Below are 21,835 nucleotides of genomic sequence, written 5' to 3'. Positions count from 1 at the left end.
CACTTTCCCTTTTTTTTTTGTATCACTTTTATTCATATTACAATGAATGTAAACATTCCTTGTAATAGGAATAAATCATGACAGGTCCTCTTTATAGAGAGATCTGAGGTCTACAAGTTTCCAGATCTCTCCTCTATGCAGGAAAGCCTGAGATAAAAAAAAAAAATTGATCTCAGGCTTTTCAGCTAAAAAAATGTAATTGTTTACATCTGCGGGCACCAGAAGTGATGTCACTTGGGGCCTCCGAGGGTCATAGAGATGGACGGGGGCCATCTGGTCCAGGGTCGGCTCTATGGTAAATGGCCACCACTGGCCGATTCATTCTCCGGCTCCCTGATTACACAGGCGAGCTGGAAGAAGCACCAGGGAGCAGCGGGGGGGGGGGGGGGTCCCGTCCCCTCTCCCCACCTGTAGGGGGGGGGTCCCGTGCGTCCCGTCCCCTCTCCCCGCCTGTGAAAGCACTTGAGTGGCTATGATTGCTTTTACATGTGAGGGAATCACCAGCTGAAAAAAATGATATCTGATAGGCATCATTCAGATCTCCACTTCAACCTAAGGATATCATATGACATCCACCTAAGGTTAAAGGTTAGTAGGCTTGTCACATTCAGCTGGACCATAGAGATGGACGGGGGCCATCTGGTCCACGGTCGGCTCTATGGTAAATGGCCACCACTGGCCGATTCATTCTACGGCTCCCTGATTACACAGGCGAGCTGGGTGAAGCACCAGAGGGCAGCGGGGGGGGGGGGGGGGGGTTGTCGTCCCGTGCGTCCCGTCCCCTCTCCCCGCCTGTAAAAGCACTTTAGTGGCTATGATTGCTTTTACATGTGATGGAATCACCAGCTGAAAAAAAATGATATCTGATAGGCATCATTCAGGTATCTCCACTTCAACCTAAGGACATCATATGATGTCCACTTAAGGTTAAAGGTTAGTAGGCTTGTCACATTCAGCTGGACCACTAATCCACGCCGCTTCTTCACCCGAAATGAGTGTCAGGAACATTCCCCATCATTTACACCAGCACAGGTAACTCATAAACAGACATTTAAAGTCACACATGTAACTCTAATTCAGCTGTCTTTAATATTACAGAACAGGTCCTGTTACTACTATGTTTTTTCATGATCTGAAAAATTGGATCATTTACAGACGTCACGCTCCTTATTGTTAAAATAGTTTTTAAGACGAATTAATACTTCTCTTTCAGATTCCTCTTACTAATTCCAGTCATCTACTCCTACCTTTTTTACACAACAAAGATAACTTTGCAGTGAACAATTATATCTGAATAGCTTGGATCAAAAGGCAAGCAATTCTGCAGGTATAAACTAAAATTGTCACCGATGATCTCAACATTAAAGCAGAATTTATTCCACTGCAGGCTCCGGGAGCTCCTTCCATCCTTGCCTGCATACTTCCCTATTATAGCAGGCTTTTTCACTAGTATGCTCTTCAAGCAATGCAACTTCTGCGCTCCCCCTCGTCACTGCGTCAAGGGCCGCAGACAACTTCACCCTCTTTTTTTTTTACAGGTCTGGGGTCATCCAGGTCTGTTATTGGACAACCACTGATGATGTATCTCCTGCGCATACGTGCTGCAGTTACATCACCCCAGTACTGTTCATGCATTGTAAGCAGTGTATACAAATTAAAAAATTGATAGCAAACAGATAAAATTGTTTTGTTTTTTTTTATTACAGAGAAACGTATAATGTCTCTTTTACCGAAACACAATTTACTTGCTAACGATTCTTTTTTTTTAAACTGTAGTTCTGCTTTAAAGCAAAAGATTTAGGCTCCATTCACACTAGCGCGACTCCAAAGTTGCACAATTTCCAGTGCGACTTTGGAGTGCGACTTTGTTCCGACTTTACACTCAATGGATCGCATTAAAAGTCGCACCACAGTAGTGCAGGCGCTTTTTTAAAATTGCTGCGTCTTTAGGTTGCACTGATCTGAACTAGTGCCATTGAAGAGAATGCCTGTGACTCGTCATAGGATTTGTCGTGTCCAAAGTCGCATGACAAGTCGCACAAGTGTGAATGGAGCCGTAGGGAGGGAAATGATGCCTTTTTACATCACAAAGGGGACAACAAATTACATATATAGTAGAACACCTCTCTAAAGCCCAACTCCAGGAAGAGTAAAAATCCTCCATTGCATTGGGGATGCCCCTGCACTGCAAGGGTTAAAAGCTTGTTTAGGTTTGGGAGAAAGCAGCTTTACTTACGGCACTTCCTATATGTTCCAGTGGTAGACTGGTCCCGAGCATGCCTACATCCCATAGTACTATGCAGGGGCAGACTGGCAACTTTCGGCCCAGGGGGCAAGTACAAACCAGAGGCCCATGGTGCATTGACTCGGCCCCCCTCCCACTCTCCCTCTTATTGTCCTCCTCCTGACCCCCATTCCAGGCTGAAGCCCTGCTCCAGGTATTCTCTACTCACCGACATAATCCAGCAGGGGGCAGTTGGGTGAGCTGGGACAGCTCAGTTGGGGCTGGCCAGGGGAGGAGAGTCTCAAGTGGGGCATCTGCTCAGACACAGTTTACACCAACCACGATGGGGGGGGGGGGGGGAGTCCTGCGCTCTGTTCTTGTCTTCATCCCACACTCAGTAGGTCAGCAGCGGGGACTTTTTACTTCTCTTCACCAGTAATCCTTTAGGCATGTCTGTGGCAGAAGAGGTGCAGCCTTTTTACAGGACATCGGAGCAGCCCAGGGGGCAATTGCCCCCCTGCCCCCTGGCCCAGTCCTCCCCTGGGACTATGGGCCCTGCATTGATCTTGATGATGTTAGGGGGATTATCTACCATAGCATAGGGGAGAAGGCTGTGGGGACTAGCCTTGCAGGGTGCATACTTTCCTTGGAGTTTAGCCTTAAGTGGCTTGATTAGGTCACTTTGCATATGGGGTGTCTAGCTCCTGTGCATGCAGTCCTGGCATTTAGTGTACCCTGAAGGCACAAATGCAGCATCCAGCTCTGCTGCCTGCAGCAAGTCAAGCTCTATGGCATTTGTTGTGAATGCATACAATGCTAAATGTGAGTACCACTCAGTACAGCGTTCAGCCCTGTCTAACTGCAACATATTTCAACCTGCTATGACTTTGGCAGGCTACAGGAAGAGGGGTTGGAGGATGCCCCTGTACCTTCCAGGCACATTTCATGCACAGAGGCCTAATATGAAGGTTAGATGCTCAGCTCTGCCCCCCCAAGGTGACAAAGTGTCCCGGATTGCCTGGGACAGTCCTGCATTTTTCAGGTCTGTCCCGGGCACCTTCATTCTGGTACAATACAGTGTCCGAATACTGTACAGTGGGGATCTTAGCTGTCACTGGAGATAAGGCTGTGTGTCAGCCCCGCCTGCTGTGTGTCAGCCCGCAGTGGAATCGTAACTGACACTGAGCAGCCGCACTGCCCCACGCAGGACAGGCCCTCTGCCCACACCCACTCTCTGGCTGTAGCAGAGCCCCCGTCTCACTGTATGACACCAATCACAGCCCACCACTCTCAATCCTGGCCCACCAGGCTCTGGTGCCATCCACCCCAGTGAGTGTGGGTGCACCACAGCTGAGCCACTCCCCAAATTGAAGGACTACAGGGCCCAGCATGAACCCCTCAGTGCCCCCCCCCCGCTCCACAAATTGTCTAAAAAAAAAAAAAAAGTAGAATCTAAAGCAGGATTTACCAAAGTCCTGCTTCTGAATCGACCTCTGTGTACGCTGGTCTCAAATTGTGAAAGAGTGGTTCAGGGAGCATAAGACATTATTTTCACACATGGATTGGCCACCACAGAGTCCAGAACTTAACCCCATTGAGAATCTTTGGGATGTGCTGGAGAAGGTTTTGCACAGTGGTCCGACTCTTCCATCATCAATACATGATCTTGGTGAAAAATGAATGCAACACTGAAGGGAAATAAATATTGTGACATTGCAGAAGCTTATTGAAACAATGCCGCAGTGAATGCGTGCCGTAATCAAAGCCAACGAAATATTAGAGTGTGTGTGTTTTTTTTTTTGGTGGTGACTTTTTTTTTGGCCAGGCCGTGTATGTTTCTGGGTCTGGGTCTTCACTTACACGCTAGTAACATGAGAAATGTGCCCATAATCCAGTATTGTGCTGTGAAACAAGGTCAGGCAGTGCTGTGCTACACCGCTCTGGAGTCTGGGCAGCATGTGTGAGAAAATCCGGCATGATCCCCTCAAGCTGTAACAGGAGGGGTTATCTGTTAATCCCACTTTTGGGGATGGTGTATTAACTTCCTGACCAGCTCTTACATTTCTTGTCTATAAAGTTTACTTTGTTTCTGGATTAACAGAAAAAAAAAAAAAAACTTAATTCCAACAGTTATTTTATAGTGTACAATATTCCAGTGTTCTTCTAAAAATGAAAACTCTAATAAATGGAAGGAATATAAGTAAAATTTTTAACTCTTAACATTTCCGCACTGAACAGCATTTTGCTGTGTGGTTCGGTCATTGGTGTATGGTGGAAGTCAATGAAAGTGGTTATCCTAAAGTGTTACTAAACCCAGTACCCTGCATTCACTATATCTGGTCTCCCACAGTACACAGAATATGGAAATGCAATTATTTTAGTAAATATAAACTGTTAAATACCTTTCCTCATCAGTGCAGGTATATAGCAGTCTTATTACTTCTATCAGTGTCTGGATAAAGCTTGTAGGAGGAGTTTTCATTCTACTCTGACTGTCCTAGGAGACTGCAGGACCCCTGACCCTCTGTCTGGACAGTGCTGGTTGTCCATGTGCTGATCACATGCACTCTCCCAGGGAAAAGAAAAAGAAAAATTTCTATCAATACGCACAAAACTAAGCATGTGCAGAGTACCTCCTAGGGCTCTGTACTATCAGCAGATTGATTTGGGACAGTGGAATGAGGGGAGGATCAGAGAATACAGGACCCAACAGCCTTTTTATACAGAGTGGAGGATTAAACACCCTTAGGTTCCACAGCAAGTATAACAAACATGCTTTACTGCAGGGATCCTCAAACTATGGCCCTCAAGATGTTGTGAAACTACACATCCCATGAGGCATTGTAAAACTCTGACTTTCACAGACATGACTAGGCATGATGGGAATTGTAGTTTCTGAACAACTGGAGGGCCATATTTTGAAGACCCCTGCTTTACTGCATGGCTGCTCAACCTGTGGCCCTCCAGCTGTTGTGAAACTACAAGTCCCATCATGCCTCTGCCTTTGGAAGTTATGCTTGTAACTGTCAGTGTCTTGCAATGCCTCATGGGACTTGTAATTCTGAAACAGCTGGAGGGCCACAGGTTGAGCACCCATGCTTTACTGCATGCACAGGCTGATTTTACTGTTGTGGGTTTAGTAACACTTTAAGCAGAACTCCAGTCAATATAACAAGATAAAAATAATTAGCCCATTTAAAGATGAATTAACAAAAACATCTCTTGTTGCAATATTCACCTTCAATCCAGAGATTTCTTCTGCATTTTTTGCCATTAGATATCCTCAGTCTGATAGTCAGCAATATTCAACCCACTTCCCCTGAGTTTAGGTCCTTGCCCCTCCTTAGCCTGTGACTGGACAGTGAAAGGAGAAGCAGCACAGTGATGACCTCATCTGTCCGTCACTCTACTTTCTCCTCCTTGTCAGCACATGACATAATTGGCTTGTGTGCTGCTACCTCCTCTCACACTCCAGCCCTGCTGTACAGGGGCTGCAAGAAGCTGATACCAGGTTGTAAGTAGATACTTACACTGCTTGTATTTTACTATCTAATGATGGATTAATAATTACAGAGCTGTATTCATTTTGTTTTTTTAATAGTATTTTTGAAGATTTTTTTCAGAATTTATGTTTAGGATAAAAAAACAAATTAAAACAGGCAAATATGAAATATTGCAAACCAATATTTCACCTTTCCCATAATAGCCAGGAGGTGGTGTACTTGGGACTGCCCTTCTATTTCTCTAATATAGCTACCATACTGCTATGCTGTGTAAAGTCTGAATAGATTGTTTCGTATCATTTCCTGCTATTCACAACACACGGGAGCTGAATTACTTAGGCTGGATTCACACCATAGTGCTTCGACAATGTTGTGCATGTTCATTCTAAGCAGCACCCCCCAACACACCTGCATTGCAGTGCTATGTATGTATGTAGGGGCAACAGACACCATCTGCAACATACAGTATTTGAAGGAACTTGGCAAGTAGATTGATCCAAACATCTTGGAGAACTAACCACAGATCTTCTGTTGATGTAGGCTCCCCACATCCTTCAAATCCCAGAGAGACTTGATTATTTTGAGATCAGGGCTCTGTGGGGGCCAAACCATCACTTTCAGAACTTCTTGTTTTTCTTTACACTGAAGATAGTTCTTAATGACATTGGCTGTATGTTTGTGGTCATTGTCCTTCTGCAGAATATATTTGGGGCCAATAACACGCCTCCCTGATGGTATGCCACTCTCATCGGGTGAACACAAAAGAAGTGAGGAGAAGCTCCCCAATGGGGATACAGAATGCATTTAAAACTTGACAGAGGTTATAGCTAATCTCCATTCTATTTAAAAAAACATGAATAATAATATGGTGTGCCCCTAATGGAGAGATTATGCTGACTTTCTGTCTCGGTGACCACACAATTGAAGGAACATTTCCCCTATGACTACAAGAACAGCATTAAAACAACCCTGTCACCATACAAGTATCAACCATGTCCCAAGACAACAGTAAGTGAAACAAGATGTATAAACAAATTATAACATCACTGCATCTCAGCATAAAAATATAAATATACTGTAAATATAACTTCCTTTAGCAGCTCTTCTCAATGTTATTCACTCCACATCTACAAAAAACAAGAATGAGCAAACTGAGCAGCGCTGGATTTCCCATGTTTTAAAGCAGAACTAAATTCTCCTATCCTTTTCAGCCAAGGGAGCTGCCATATTATCTCTGTTTGATCTGCAACTGCCATGATGCTGCACATGTGGTCAGTTATGACACCAACCATTTTGAAGGTTTGACAGTTTGGTTGGCAGCAAATTCAAACGTGACAGTTAGCATTCCCAGCATGCCGGAAATGTCACAAGTTTTTTGAAACTGTTAAATCCATGGGTTTAGTTCCGCTTTAAAGTGGAGTTCCAGTCTGTAAAAAAAAAAATTAAAAGTCATCAGCTACAAATACTGTAGCTGCTGACTTAAAGCAGAGTTCCGCCCCCCTTAAAAAAATTAAAAGTATACTTTTACTGTAGCTGCCGATTTACGTATCGGCTCTCGGGTGCCGCTGCCGCCATCCAGGGTAAGGGAACCCGGCAGTGAAGCCGAAAGGTTCTCTACGGCACATGCGCAAAGCACGCTGCACTGTAATTGGCCCAGCGGCGGAGGAAAAAGGAGGGGGCCGAACTTCCGAGGGAGCGCCGCGGCGCTGTCTCCCAGGAAGTGGGGAAGAGTACCTGTCAAAAACATGAAAGGTGCCAAATGGGGCACCGGAGGGGGGGGGAAGCAGATCAGCGGAGTACCACTTTTGAGTGGAACTCCCCTTTAATATAAGGACACTTACCTTGTCCAGGGATCCCACGATGTATGCACCCCTAGCTGATTTGTCAATATGCTTCGGGTACAGGTGCTGGCATCTGTAGTAAGGGAAGCAGAAAGTGAAGCCTTGCGGCTTCACAGCCTGATCGCACTGTGCATGCGTGAGTCGCACTGCACATTCCTAATGGTCCCACCATCTTCTGAGATCTCTGATTATCCCAGAAGGCAGCGGGGGAAAGGAGGAGGGGCCAGAAATCTCATAGATTGCAGATCAGCGATTTTACCCAGAAGTGGGAGCGGGTACCTGTCAAAACCAGGTACCTGCCCCCCCCCCCCCCTCAAAAAGTGCCAAATGTGCCTGTGGCTGGGAAGAGGGTGCGAACAAGCGGAGCTTCCCCTTTTGGGTAGAGCTCCGGTTTAAGTTCAAATATGAAACATAACAAACCATTTCAAAATTCGAAAAACAAGATGTGCATGGAGAATCATATACAAAAAAAAAAAGTCCTAGGTGGAACCAGGCATACCTGTAAATGAAGACGCCACCGAACACCACCTGATCCTAAGAAATCTGATCACAAGAAGGCTGACACTTCAGGTACTGTGGATCTCTTGGATCCCCTATAGTTCTCACTGGTTCCTTTTGCTGATCGCCACTCATTATAGGCGAGAGTAATGTGACGGGGGGGGGGGGGGGGGGTCAGCGGGAGGAACCAGTGAGAGTTGTGGGGAACCCAGGAACCTGACACTCAAATTGTTTTCTTTCAGACTTCAGCAGAACATTTCTTAGGATTGGAGTGGTATTCCTCAACACAGGCTGTGGTTAAGGCCTTTTTTTACAGCTATGCCTTGTTTCATTTACAGTCATGACAGGGTCCCTTTAAAAACCTTACAGATGTTTCACCCCTCCCCATTCTATCCAAAACTAAAAAAAAATAAAAAAAATAATTATTATTATATTGGATTTATATAGCTATGATTTATACAGGGAGACTCAACAGTTACAATACAATAAAATACAAGAGGGTTGACAAGGTTCTGTTCATTAGAGCTTACAATCTAGTAGGGTAAGAAATTGCATTTTAAATTTTACATATGAAAATTCAGTATTAACTAGGTATGTTTCTATATACATAACAAAAAGTGCAGCGCTATCAATTATGGATTATGAAGATGATATCGAGGAGAGCAGTCCACAGGTGCAAATTATGGTGAAGCATGCACAAGATATAAACATTCAGTGATCTTCAATGTGCTGGTAATCCTCCACCCAGTCTCATTAGCCTCTCACCTCACACTTAGCCCCTGTGTCACCAGACGGGCTAGTAAGACATAAACTTTCTCCAAGGATATCACCAATATAGATCAGATCAGTATTGCTCTTCATCAGAAAATAAGGCTCACAGGTAACAGATCACAGGTCCATAAAGCGGGTCACAGGTCCATAGGAAAACAAAGGTCCGGACATAGTGCATTACTGCAATAAATTACTTTATTGAACATAGCATAAAATCACAAAATTACCTTGTAAAGCACTATACAAGTGCATGTGATGAGCAGATCGTATTACACACAGCGGTCTCGACCGCAATGGATGGCGGGTGACGTCACCGACCCCTTCTCCTCTGCGCGCGTTACATCCCACTGGGCGGAACTTCATCAGCTGCCATCCATTGCGGTCGAGACCGCTGTGTGTAATACGATGTCCGGACCTTTGTTTTCCTATGGACCTGTGACCCGCTTTATGGACCTGTGATCTGTTACCTGTGAGCCTTATTTTCTGATGAAGAGCAATACTGATCTGATCTATATATATTGGTGATATCCTTGGAGAAAGTTTATGTCTTACTAGCCTGTCTGGTGACACAGGGGCTAAGTGTGAGGTGAGAGGCTAATGAGACTGGGTGGAGGATTACCAGCACATTGAAGATCACTGAATGTTTATATCTTGTGCATGCTTCACCATAATTTGCACCTGTGGACTGCTCTCCTCGATATCATCTTCATAATCTATATTTGATAGCGCTGCACTTTTTGTTATATATTTGTTATTGGGACTTTGGTTTATTGATCCTTTAGTGCATAGCAGCTTTCTATTATTATTTTATACAGTTGTGCTGAATTTTTTATTTATTATTATTTGTATGTTTCTATATATGCAGACTGCATTACACTGTATTTTCGGACACAGAGGACACCTTACATATTTATAAGGGTGGCAATTGAGATTAAATGTTTCTGCAAGTTCTAATAGGTATTACATAACAATTACAGCCAGTGTTATACCCCATGTCAGGTGCCATGCTGTCCCGGTGATTCCTTAGGGTGTATTTAATTTCCTGCTGCATGAATTGTTAAGTAATCAGCAGATACAACTGCATTGATGACAGAGCCTTAGGGAATGAACAGAGCTTCATCAGATTGCATGCAAAGTTAACTCTGGAATTTAGGATCCAATCATTCTCCCGCACCTTTTACTGGATTAGTTCAACAAACTCTTTAGCTTCCTCTGAAAAAAGGAAAATAAAGTGAGATATCTCTTGTACATTTACATTATGGAAGTGAGGATTTTAATCTGCATAGGCATCCGCTATTAATTACTGCGGCAGAAAATGATTAGCCACTGCGGCCTCACACAAAATAGTCTTTTTAGATGGTAACAACCTATTGTGCACTGAGCTCAGCTTGTTATGTACATCACAAGAACAAAGGCTTGTATAATTAAAGCAGAGAACAGTTTGCCAATTGCATTAAATATTAGCAATCAGAATGACAGTGCAAATAATGCCCAAACCTAAGTCTTTCAGAAAGGCGGTCAGGGACCTGTAAAAATGGGTGGATGAGCTGCGGTTTTACTGCCCCTTGCCCATCTGAACTGTAAAATAGCAGCTGGATTGGGCTGTACACATGCTGTGGCTGTGATGGTGTGCTTCAGCGCCAGCATGTTTAATTCAGGGCGCAAAACTTGACAAGAAACTTGCACATGGAGTTTGATTGGGCTGCACACAACCGTATGCAATGCACGCAATTGTGGTGTAGCATTATAGGGTAAATCAGGCAGGGAGGAGATGGTATATCCCCTCCTTAATGCCTGTCAAATGCCCTCTACAAAGTGATCTGAATTTGGACCACATTTCACTGCTAGCGTGAAAGAGCCCTAAGGCTATTTTCCCACTTGTGCAGCTCCGCAAACAGCGTTTTGCGGGGGCACAGAGGCCCATTAATTTGAATAGTCTGCTATGCCTCCTGAAAACACTGGGAAAAGGTCCCTGCTCCATTTTTTATAATGCTGCCTGCATGGAAACCGCAAGTTGAGCTTTGTGACATGGTGCATTATTCTGCTGGAAGGAGCCATCAGAAGATGGGTACACTGTAGTTATAAAGGGATGGACATGGTCAGCAACAATACTCAGGTAGGCCGTGGTGTTTAAACCATGCTCAATTGGTACTAAGGGGCCCAAAGTGTGCCAAGAAAATATCCCCCACACCATTACACAACCACCACCACCAGCCTGAACTGTTGATACAAACCAGGATGGCTCCATGCTTTCATTTTGTTTATGCCAAATCCTGACCCTTCTATCTAAATGTGGCAGCTAAAATTGAGACTCATCAGACCAGGCAACGTTTTTTCAGTGTTCTATTGTCCAATTTTGGTGAGCCTGTGCGAATTGTAGCTGCAGTTTCCTGTTTTTTTGCTGACAGGAGTGGCACCCAGTGTGGTCTTCTGCTGCTGTAGTCCATCTGCTTTAAGATTCGATGTGTTGTGCGTTCAGAGATAGTATTCTGCATATCTTGGTTGTAACGAGTTGGGTTGTTACTTGAGTTACTGTTGCCTTTCTATCATCTCAAACCAGTCTGCCGATTCTCCTCTGACATCAACAAGGCATTTTCATCCACACAACTGCCGCTCACTGGATATTTTCTCTTTTTCGGACCATTCTCTGTAAACCCTAGAGATGGTTGTGCATGAAAATCCCAGTAGATGAGCAGTTTTTGAAATACTCAGACCAGCCTGTCTGTCACGTTCAAAGCCCCTTAAATCCCCTTTATTCCTCATTCTGATGCTTGGTTTTAACTTCAGTATATCGTCTTCACCACATCTAGATGCCTAAATGCATTAAGTGCTGCCATGTGTTTGGCTGATTAGCAATTTGTGTTACCAAGCAAATGAACAGGTGTACCAAATAAAGTGGCCGATGAGTGTATATACATTGTGTATATACAGTATCTCACAAAAGTGAGTACACCCCTCACATTTTTGTAAATATTTTATTATATCTTTTCATGTGACAACACTGAAGAAATTACACTTTGCTACAATGTAAAGTAGTGACTGTACAGCTTGTATAACAGTGTAAGGGCCCTTTCACACGGGCGCTCCGTATGTCCGCAAATCATCCTATTTTTTTGCGGATGATTTACGGACATAATGTAAGTCTATGGCACTGCGGATGTTAGCGGAATACCATCCGCTGACATCCGATTTTCTTCCTTTCAGTTCTGTTCCGTTTTTTGGAACGGAACAGAACCCTATTTTTCCTCCGTTCAAAAAACGGAAAGGAAGCAAAATCGGATGTCAGCGGTGTCATCCGCTGACATCCGCAATGCCCATAGACTTACATTAGGTCCGCATATCATCCGCAAATGGATGGGTGATATGGGGAAATACAGAGCGGATGACACAAGTGTCATCCACTCCGTGAAAAAAAAAAAGTGCCGGAGCTGATTGCAATGCGGTCCGCTCCGTGTGAAAGAGCCCTAAATTTGCTGTCCCTTCAAAATAACTCAACACACAGCCATTAATGTCCAAACCGCTGGCAACAAAAGTGAGTACACCCCTAAGTGCAAATGTCACATTGGGCCCAATTAGCCATTTTCCCTCCCCGGTGTCATGTGACTCGTTGGTGTTACAAGGTCTCAGGTGTGAATGGGGAGCAGGTGTGTTAAATTTGGTGTTATCGCTCTCACTCTCTCATACTGGTCACTGGAAGTTCAACATGTTATCCACTGACCACCAGATCTGGGCATACGGCCAATTACTATTTTGTAAGTAATCAACTATCACTCCTTTTTCTCCTATGTATAGAAATTCTGCCACTTTGCTTAAAGGTACACTGTGCATAAAGGTTATAACCATCTGGGTGCAGCAGCCCCCCCAGAAACCCCCCTTATACTCACCTGAGCCCCATTATGATCTAGTGATGTCCATGACAGCAGCAGCTCTCCTGGGTCTCTCTCTCCCCTCATTGGCTCACACACAAGCGCCTGCTGCTTTCAATCACAGCCAGTAAGCCAATGAGGAGAGAGCGGGGGATGGGGCCGAGCCATGCTCCTCTGTGTGATTTACTAACCTGAGCCCCATCTCGTTCCAGCAATGTGCATGAGAGCAGCGCCTCTCCCAGGTCTCTCTCTCCTCACTGGCTCACACACGAGTGGGAGCCATTGACTCCTGCTGCTGGTAATCACAGCCAGTGAGCCAATAAGGAGAGAGAGTGGGCGGGGCTGAGCCACGCCATGTGTGTGACAGGACAGTGTCCAGTCTTCTTGAGTTCCCCATGGCAAGAGACTCGGTAGGGGGGAAAAGACAGGTCAGCCGGCGGGGAACCCAAAAAGTAAAGGATTAGGGCTGCTCTGTGCAAAACTATTGCACAGAGCAGGTAAGTATAACATGTTTGTTTTTGTTTTTATTTACAACCTTTAGAATGACTTTAAGAGCCGGTTCACACTGAGGCGACACGACTCCTTACTACTTTGGGGGCGACTTGTGCATTACCATGCACCACGACTTCGGAGCGACTTGCAGGGACTTCACGTAATGGAAGTCTATGCAAGTCGCTCCGAGGTCGCCCCAAAGTAGTACAGGACCCTTTTTCTAAGACTTTTGTCGCTCCTATTAGAACGGGTCCTGTAGCGGTCAATGGACCGCGAGGGAGCGCGACTTGTCAGGCTGACAAGTCGCGCTAGTGTGAACCGACTCTAAATGTGATTTTACATGCAGCCACAATAAATACTTGAAGTTATCCTAAAATTGGCCTCCTGTAATCCCCTGTACAGCAGAACTCTATTAAGAGAGTCAGGTTTTGCTGCTTGTACATACAGTATATTGTCAAAAGTATTAGGACACCTGCCTTTACACACACATGAGCTTTAATGGCATCCCAGTCTTAGTCTGTAGTGTTCAATATTGAGTTGGCCCACCCTTTGCAGCTATAACAGCTTCAACTCTGCTGGGAAGGCTGTCCACAAGGTTTAGGAGTGTGTTTATGGGAACGTTTGACCATTCTTCCAGAAGCACATTTGTGAGGTCAGGCACTGATGTGGACAAGAAGGCCTGGCTTCCTGTGCTTCTGGAAGAATGGTCAAACATTCCTATAGACACACTCCTAAACCTTGTGGACAGCCTTCCCAGAAGAGTTGAAGCTGTTATAGCTGCAAAGGGTGAGCCAACTCAATATTGAGCCCTACAAACTAAGACTGGGATGCCATTAAAATTCATATGTGTGTAAAGGCAGGCGTCCCAAACATTTTGACAATAAAGTGTATGTTGACAATGATTACATTGGCAGTAATAGAGAGCAGAAGGATAACCTTATCTATGCACAGTGCTGCTGCTGCTCCTTCACTGTCCAGACTGCGAATGTGTTCTATGAACTGCTGTAGTGGAGAACAAGAACCTAACTTTACTAAGAGCAGATTGGCTGGGCAGAATTATGAATATGTGTAGGTAACTAGTTCCCATATACAGTATATATTTCATCTCTCTACTGTATTTATCTGTTTGCCTGGAGTTTCAGTTTAAATTCAGCCTATCTCACACAGGCCAGACTCACCTCTAACAGTGAACAGATATCATTTCATGTCTACAAAAAGGCTTTAAAAATCTACAAGTTAATTCTATAGAATATTGGTATAGTAGCAGTGATGGATCTATATTCTGTACTGGTTTAAACCTTCCTAATCTTGGATGGACTGCAGCTACACTGGGATAAAGCAGGAAAGGGTTGAGCAGGATTACTTATAAAAGGATTGCATTGATCTGCTTCATAAGCATAACTCTTCCCTGGGTATAGAAACTACTGAAAGCCAATAAATTATGCAAAGCTAAAGGTTTGTGTGCAGTTTGATTCATGGTCGTAAAAACTATATCCATTTTTCCTTTATCCAGGATATAGTGTGCAAATCAAGTAACAATACTTGTTAGCATTCATTTATATTTTGAGGGCCATTGTATGACCCATTACCAATTAATTAACTATTGCATATTTCTATTAATCTTCCAGCTGCTGCATCTTGGCAGTTGATATTAGGGCTACAAACAAAAGGTTTAAACAAACTCCAATACTTCTAAACTCCAGCCCCTGACCAACAGGTCATATTTTCAAGATTTCCAGGTAGAATCACAGCTTTATTAATAAGTAGCTTAGAAGTTATAAAACATTGGGGTTTATTTAGTAAAGAAATATAGGCTGTTTACCTTGCACAGTACAGTAAATGGTCATTTTGGAAAGTATAGTTAGTATATAAGATGAAACCGCGATAACTTTAAATTAGTGATTGACCGATATAGTGTTTTTTAGTTTCGATACCGATATTTTGGTCATCGGATATCGGTATCGGCCGATATTTTCGGACATTTAAAAACTTTTTTTTTTCACAGGTACTGTTGTGGAGGGATCTGGGGGTCTAAAAGACCAATTCCTCCTCTGCACTTAAAAGCATTCAAAAGTCATGACATCACTTCCGGGTTTTTTACATGGAGACCTGATCAGAGCTTAATGCGGCTTTGATCGAGTCTTCTCTTCGGCGGCTGTACAGGTAGGATGCCCGGGTCTCCCGGCGGGACAGGAGACCCGGGCGAGCCGCGGAAGGCGGCGGGATGGGGGAGACATCCCCTCCCGCTCCTTGTAATGACAGCCGAGCGGATTCTCAGCCGCATCGGTTGTCATTACAAGACAGCCAAACGTCGGTTATGGACACCGGTACCAGGGTGATGCCTCTAGCTGCAGGCATCACTCCAGTGCAGCACTTTCCGAAATATGGGGCCGATTCCAATATCGGGGAAAGTGCATATCGGCCCACGATATATCAGCATTGCCAATAATCGGTCGATCCCTACTTTAAATACCCAATTATGTGCTATAAGCAATCCTGTTTTTTACTTTTTTTGCACACGATTGGATATTTTTTTTTTTTAAATGTCTTTTTATTGAAAAATTGAGATGTACATAGCCTTTGGGCTGTCCCCGGCTAATAAATAAAACAGAACTACTAATAACACCTCCTATTATAGAACCCAAAAAATGGGGAAAGAAACAACACACCTTCCATACACCTCGCTCTGTCATTCTCTTATAAAAATCACTTCAAGGGTTGGTGAATTATAAGGAGATTCCTGTTCCCTCTCAACCATCAGGATAATGTATCGGAGAATATTAACTCATGTTTAGAATCCTACCTGAACAAATGTAATGTGAGTCTTCTCCTCTTTGGTCAGTGGCCATGATAGGAAGCCGCTCCCTCTGGGGGCACACGTACAGGCTCGATTCTGAGCCCCGCTGCCTGCATCTATTGACGCAGAAAGCATGGCCCCGCTCCCTCGTTATAGAAATTGATTGACAGCAGCAGGAGCAAATGGCTCCCACTGCTATCACTCTGCTATGTGAGGAGGGAAAGAGCAGAGAGCTGCTTCTCTTGGGCACAGCGCTGGATCGAGATCAAGTTCAGGTAGTTAGAAGGGGGGTCTTGTGGGGGGGGGATCCTTGACACAGAAGGTTTTTTTAACCTTAATGCAGAGAATGCGAAACCTTAATGCTTTAGAACCACTTTAAGAGAAAGCCTTGTTTCCTTCAGTAAATTAACCCCACTGACTTTCAATGTGTAAAGGTGCATTTCAAAAAATTAAAATATCATTAAAAAGTTATTTTTTTCAGAAATAAATTTAAAAAGTGAACCTCGAATAAACCAGGTATTGATAGTTTTGGAAGTGTGGGCAGGTGCCAGGGCCTGCTGGAAAATAAAATCAGCATCTCCATAAAGCTGGTCAGCAGAGGGAAGCATGGAGTGCTCTAGAATTTTCTGGTAGAGGGCTACGCTGACTTTGTACTTGATAAAACACAGTGGACCAACACCAGCAGATGACACGGCTCCCCAAATCATCACTGACTGTGGACGATTTTGCATTTGATTTGGAAATCAAGGTCCCAGAGTCTGGGAGTGGAGTGGAGAGGCACAGAATCCAAATTGCATAAGGTCCAATGTGAAGTTTCCACAGTAAGTGATGATTTGGGGAGCCATTCCATCTGCTGGTGTTGGTCCACTGTGTTTTATCAAGGCCAAAGTCAGCACCACCCTCTACCAGGAAATTCTAGAGCACTTAATGCTTCCCTTTGCTGACCAGCTTTATGGAGATGCTGATTTCATTTTCCAGCAGGACTTGGCACCTGCCCACACTGCCAAAAGTAACAATACCTTGTTTATTGATGATAGTATCACTGTGCTTGATGGCCAGAAAACTCGCCTGACCTAAACTCCATAGAGAATCTGTGGGGTATTGTCAAGGCCGAAGGCTGCTATCAAAGCAACCTGGGCTTCCATAGCACCTCAGCAGTGCCACAGGCTGATCGCCTCCATGCCACGCTGCATTGATGCAGTAATTCATGCAAAAGGAGCCCCAACCAAATATTGAGTGCATACTATGCTGTACATGGACATACTTTTCAGTATGCCAACGGTTTTAAAAATCCTTTTTTTATTGGTCTTATGCAATATTCAAATTTTCTGAGATACTGAATTTTGGGTTTTCATTAGCTGTAAGCCAAATTAATCAAAATTACAAGAAAAATGCTTGAAAAAATATAACTCTGTGTGTAATGAAATATATGAGTTTCCCTTTTTAAATTGAATTACTGAAGAAAGTAACTTTTTGCTGATATAATTTTATGAGATGCACCTGTATATTGTCTGCATCTATGTTATGTAGACAGAAAAAAAAGTATATAAAAGTTGTGTTCTCTGCTAACTAGTTTGGGTCAATGACTAAAATCGGCTAATTAGATTTTTCTTTTCAGATGCTCAAGAGATTCTAAAGCTGTGTAGAAAGACTAATTAGTTTTAAATGAATACAGCCGTTTGGTTTTCCCATGTGTCAACTGTACTATGTTAATTGGGTTTATTTCCATATTTTGGTTTGTCTTTATTGTTTATGTCAAAGGTCACACTGAGCCTTTATGTGTATGTCCATCAAAAAAAGAAAAAAAACAACAAAGATAATAAGTCTCTCCTTAACCCCTTCATGACAAGGGTAAAACTAATCCTAACACTTGAACACAGTGTTGAAACTTTGATATGTAAAACTGTACATATCACAACTACTTACTGTTATCCAGGTGGATTATACCTTCTTTTTTGAGGGACAAACTGGACTTTCCTTTGGTTGTAAATTGTAATGGATATGTCTTGTTTTTTTTTTGTATTACATTTAGTCCCCGTTCACATAGGGGTGACGCTACTTCCAGGGGCGACCTCGGAGCGGCCGCCACGGACTTCATAACATTGAAGTCTATGGTGGTCGCCTCCTGGTCGCCCCAAAGAAGCTCCGGACCCTTTTTCTAAGTCAGAGCGACTTGTGTCGCTCCTATTAGAACGGGTCCGCAGCTTCCCTATGGAAGGCGACCTGTGAGGCGACCAGGTCGCCTCACAGGTCGCCTAAGTGTGAACGGGGGCTAAAACTTTCCCAAATAATATAAAAAAACCATACTCTTAAATTTAGCTGTATATTTTTTGCTATTACCATAACCAAAATAAGTTCTCCTGCTCCTGGCATTTGCAGCAATACCACATATCTTTATATTCTTTGTACCTGTAGTAGAGCCCAGAAACCATACAGAAACATTTTTTTTAATCCTACCTAAGTCCCTTTTCACAAATATGGTCCGTTTGTCCGTTTTTCATCCATCCGTTGACAGATGAAAGACGGACATCAATGCATCTCTATGTAAAAACAGATAACAACGGATGATCATCTGTTAACATTCGTTTTCATCCACGTCTATCAATGTCTGTTTTTTGGAACGGATGAATGCCCTATTTTTCATCCGTCAAAAAATCGGATCGGACGAAAAACGGATGTAAACGGACAATCGGATAAAAAAACGGATGAAAAACTGATACATTTTGACGTGACTGAACTGATGAACTGAACGGACCGTATGTGTGAAAGGGGCATTAAACACACTGGGGTTGATTTACTAAAACTGGAGAGTGCAAAATCTGGTGCAGCTGTGCATAGAAACAAAGCAGCTTCCAGGTTTTATTGTCAAAGCTTAATTGAACAGGCCAAAGTTAGAAGCCGATTGGCTACCATGCACAGCTTCCGCAAATTTTGCACTCTCCAGTTTTAGTAAATCAACCCTACTGACACTAACTGACACTGATACTAATTTAAAAAAATCATTTTTTTCCTACAAAAAATACACTGATCCAGTAGTCCTTGACCCTAACCTGACACTGACATAGAGCAAACCCTGATCAAGCTATTTTATCTTTATTATAATTTCTTACACACCTTTGTTTGTGTACATTTTTCTTCTCTGGCATGGAGAAAAAAATACAATGTATCTTTCTCTCCATTCAGAGGAGAGAAAAAACCCCATAGGGGCAGGCTTTACAGTGACTGATTACTGTGATAGCCAATCAGAGGCCATCACAGCGATCAGGGGATCGGGAACCGGGCCTCCCAGTTCCCAATCGTTTGTACAAGACCCAGGAATCTCGTTGAGAGCTCGGTCTCTGTGCTGGGGGGCAAGCTGTGCAGTACAAACACATGTATGCATATATGCAGCCTCACGTAGGACGTCCCACTTAAAGCGGAGTTCCAGCCTTTTCACTCACCTGTCCAACGGTACAGCGATGCGGCCGCCCGAAGCCTCGATCCCCTCCCTCTGGTCTCGGCGGCGCCGGCATCACTGCTGTGGGCACCCGGCTGTGACAGTTTGCGGCTTCACAGCCGGGTAACCACTGCGCATGCGCGAGTCGCGCAGCGCGTCTTGATTGGCCGGCAATCTTCTGGGACCTCTGACATGTCCCAGAAGATTGCAGGGAGGGAGGGGGAGAGGAGAACTTCCGTTCAGGGCACAGCGGCGCTCCGAGTGGAAGTGGGAGCGGGTACCTGTCAAAACTAGGTACCCGCTCCCCCCCAAAAAAAATGACATGCCAAATGTGGCATGTCAGGGGGTTAGAATACCTAAAGCGGAAGTTCCACTTTTGGGTGGAACTCCGCTTTAAGCGAGGCCATATGTGTACAGGGGATGGAAAGAGGTAAAGATAAGAAGTCTTTCTTTAGTATGCAGTTGCAAAGCTGATTACACTTCTAGGATAATAATTTTTTTTGGCTATGGATACTAATTAAAGGTCAGATATCTAGGGCTCATTCACACCATGGTGCACATACACTGGCATGCAGTTTTTATATCCAAGAACCTCTATGCTGCTCAGCAATGCATTATATTATAAGTTATAGAGCATTTGTATCACCATTTTTTTCTACTGCATGCTTTCGCCATGAACTGCAGCATTTGTTCCGCATTGCAGTGCATTGGAACACACCACGCATAAATGCTACCTGTCCTATTTTTTTCTAGACCACACCCATGCAGCCTTTTCGTGTGAACTGAAGCCATAGGACAATAAGCTATTGGCCTTGTTCTTGCTTTGGGACTGCATTGGGCAACTAAGAAAAATGGAACCCAACACTGCTGGTGTGAAGCCCAAAATGATAGCCTGTGAGACGTGTGCCCATGTGCAGTCTGCCATGATGAGAGTAGAAGGGTAAATGTGTTGACTACAAAGTTAATACTGTATATTCCTTTAACTATAGGAACAGGTAGAAAAATCTCAGCGTACGAAAACCAGAACTTTCAACCAAAAGGGAAGCTCTAAATAGCTTGATCCTCAACCTCTTTATTACAAAATATCCCCTCCAATATCTTCTACCTAAATCATCATCTGTCCCTTCTGTTTCTATATTTGAATGTAAAAGTGCAAATTAAGTTCATCTCATTTTTGTTTTTTTCCAGGAACACATACAGAGGCTAGACCAAGAAGTAAATGAATTTGTTGACTATTTGTTTGGGCCAAGGGGTAAGTAGATTTCACTTACATTTAATTATAATCAGAATGTAGAAACTCTAGATAAAAAGCATTTATTTTCAAAACAGCAGCTGTTATGAAGTCCTTGGACCTTTAACATGTTCAGTTAGGCCCCTTTCACATGGGGCGGATCCGTTTGGATGGACTCTGCTAACTCAGCGTGGATTGCTCTGTTGATCCTGGATGAGCAGACGGATGACAGGTCCGCCTCCACTTACTGTGCAGAGACGGACCTGTCAGAGTCCCACTCTCCTCTATGGGGAGATTGGATGAAAACAGACAGCCTGTCCATTTTCATCCGATCCGACCCGCTGGACGGATAGCAAACGTATCACTATCAGTCTGTTTTTAGCTTCTTGTCGGATTGGATGCCAGACACATCTCCACTGACATCCGCCTCTCCATAGAGGAGAATGGGTGGTCTGATCAGGTCCTCCTGAAAAAGGGACAGGTGGACCTGATCGGTCCAATCGTGTGAAAGGGACCTTATGCACAGTGTACATAATGTAAACCCCAACAATGATATTTACTCCTTTTGGTCTGTTAGGTCCCTTTCACATGGGGTGGATTAGATCAGCAGGGGATCTGACCGCTGACCCCCTGCTGATCAGAGCATAGAATGCAAATGACAGGTCCATGTCCACTCAGTTTATGTTGAGGAGAGGAGGAGAGTTACAGTATGTCCTAGGCGACAATGCGGTTTCTTTATTAATGAAGCACTCTCATTTAGAATTGTCACCTTAGGACAGGAAGTTATTACTGGTAGGATAACCAGGTAAAAAAAAGAAATAAAAAGCCTGAAAAATCAAACTTATGCAGCCACCACATTTGAGGTTTGGTAAGCTTCAATATATTACATTTTAGTTCTTAGATAAACTCTAACCTGGGGTCGGCAAGCTGTCGATCATGAGCCACCAGTCGACCACGAGCAGCCAACAAGTAGATCGGGAACTCAGCCCTGCATTGCCGGTCCTTCCCCTGCCTTCCTGGTCCTTCTGCTCTTTTAGCCTCCACTGCCACCACCCCCCCCCCCTCACTGCAGAGTGGAGAGCGGGCCATAGCACAGCACTGAAGCTGCCGGAGTTAACTGTTCACATTAACCAGCAGGTGACTGGTTACTAGAAAGCTGGGCGGTCCTAGCAACCA

The 21,835-nt window shown here is 44.0% G+C and overlaps 1 protein-coding gene across 1 annotated transcript in view; it reads left to right on the top strand.

The window, feature by feature from the left end:
* ELOVL2 (ELOVL fatty acid elongase 2) overlaps positions 1-21,835 on the top strand; it is a 177,800-nt gene that overhangs the window by 87,250 nt on the left and 68,715 nt on the right. The window contains exon 2 of the mRNA XM_082258838.1: positions 20,617-20,680. Within this exon, the coding sequence (XP_082114964.1) occupies positions 20,617-20,680 (64 nt within the window). The remainder of the gene's footprint in view (positions 1-20,616; positions 20,681-21,835) is intronic.

The sequence above is a fragment of the Pelophylax lessonae genome (genome assembly GCF_965119305.1).
Source record: "Pelophylax lessonae genome assembly, chromosome: 5".
Taxonomy (NCBI): Eukaryota; Metazoa; Chordata; class Amphibia; order Anura; family Ranidae; genus Pelophylax; species Pelophylax lessonae.
The sequence above is the reverse complement of the archived record's forward strand: the minus strand, read 5'-3'. Positions and strand labels throughout refer to the sequence as shown.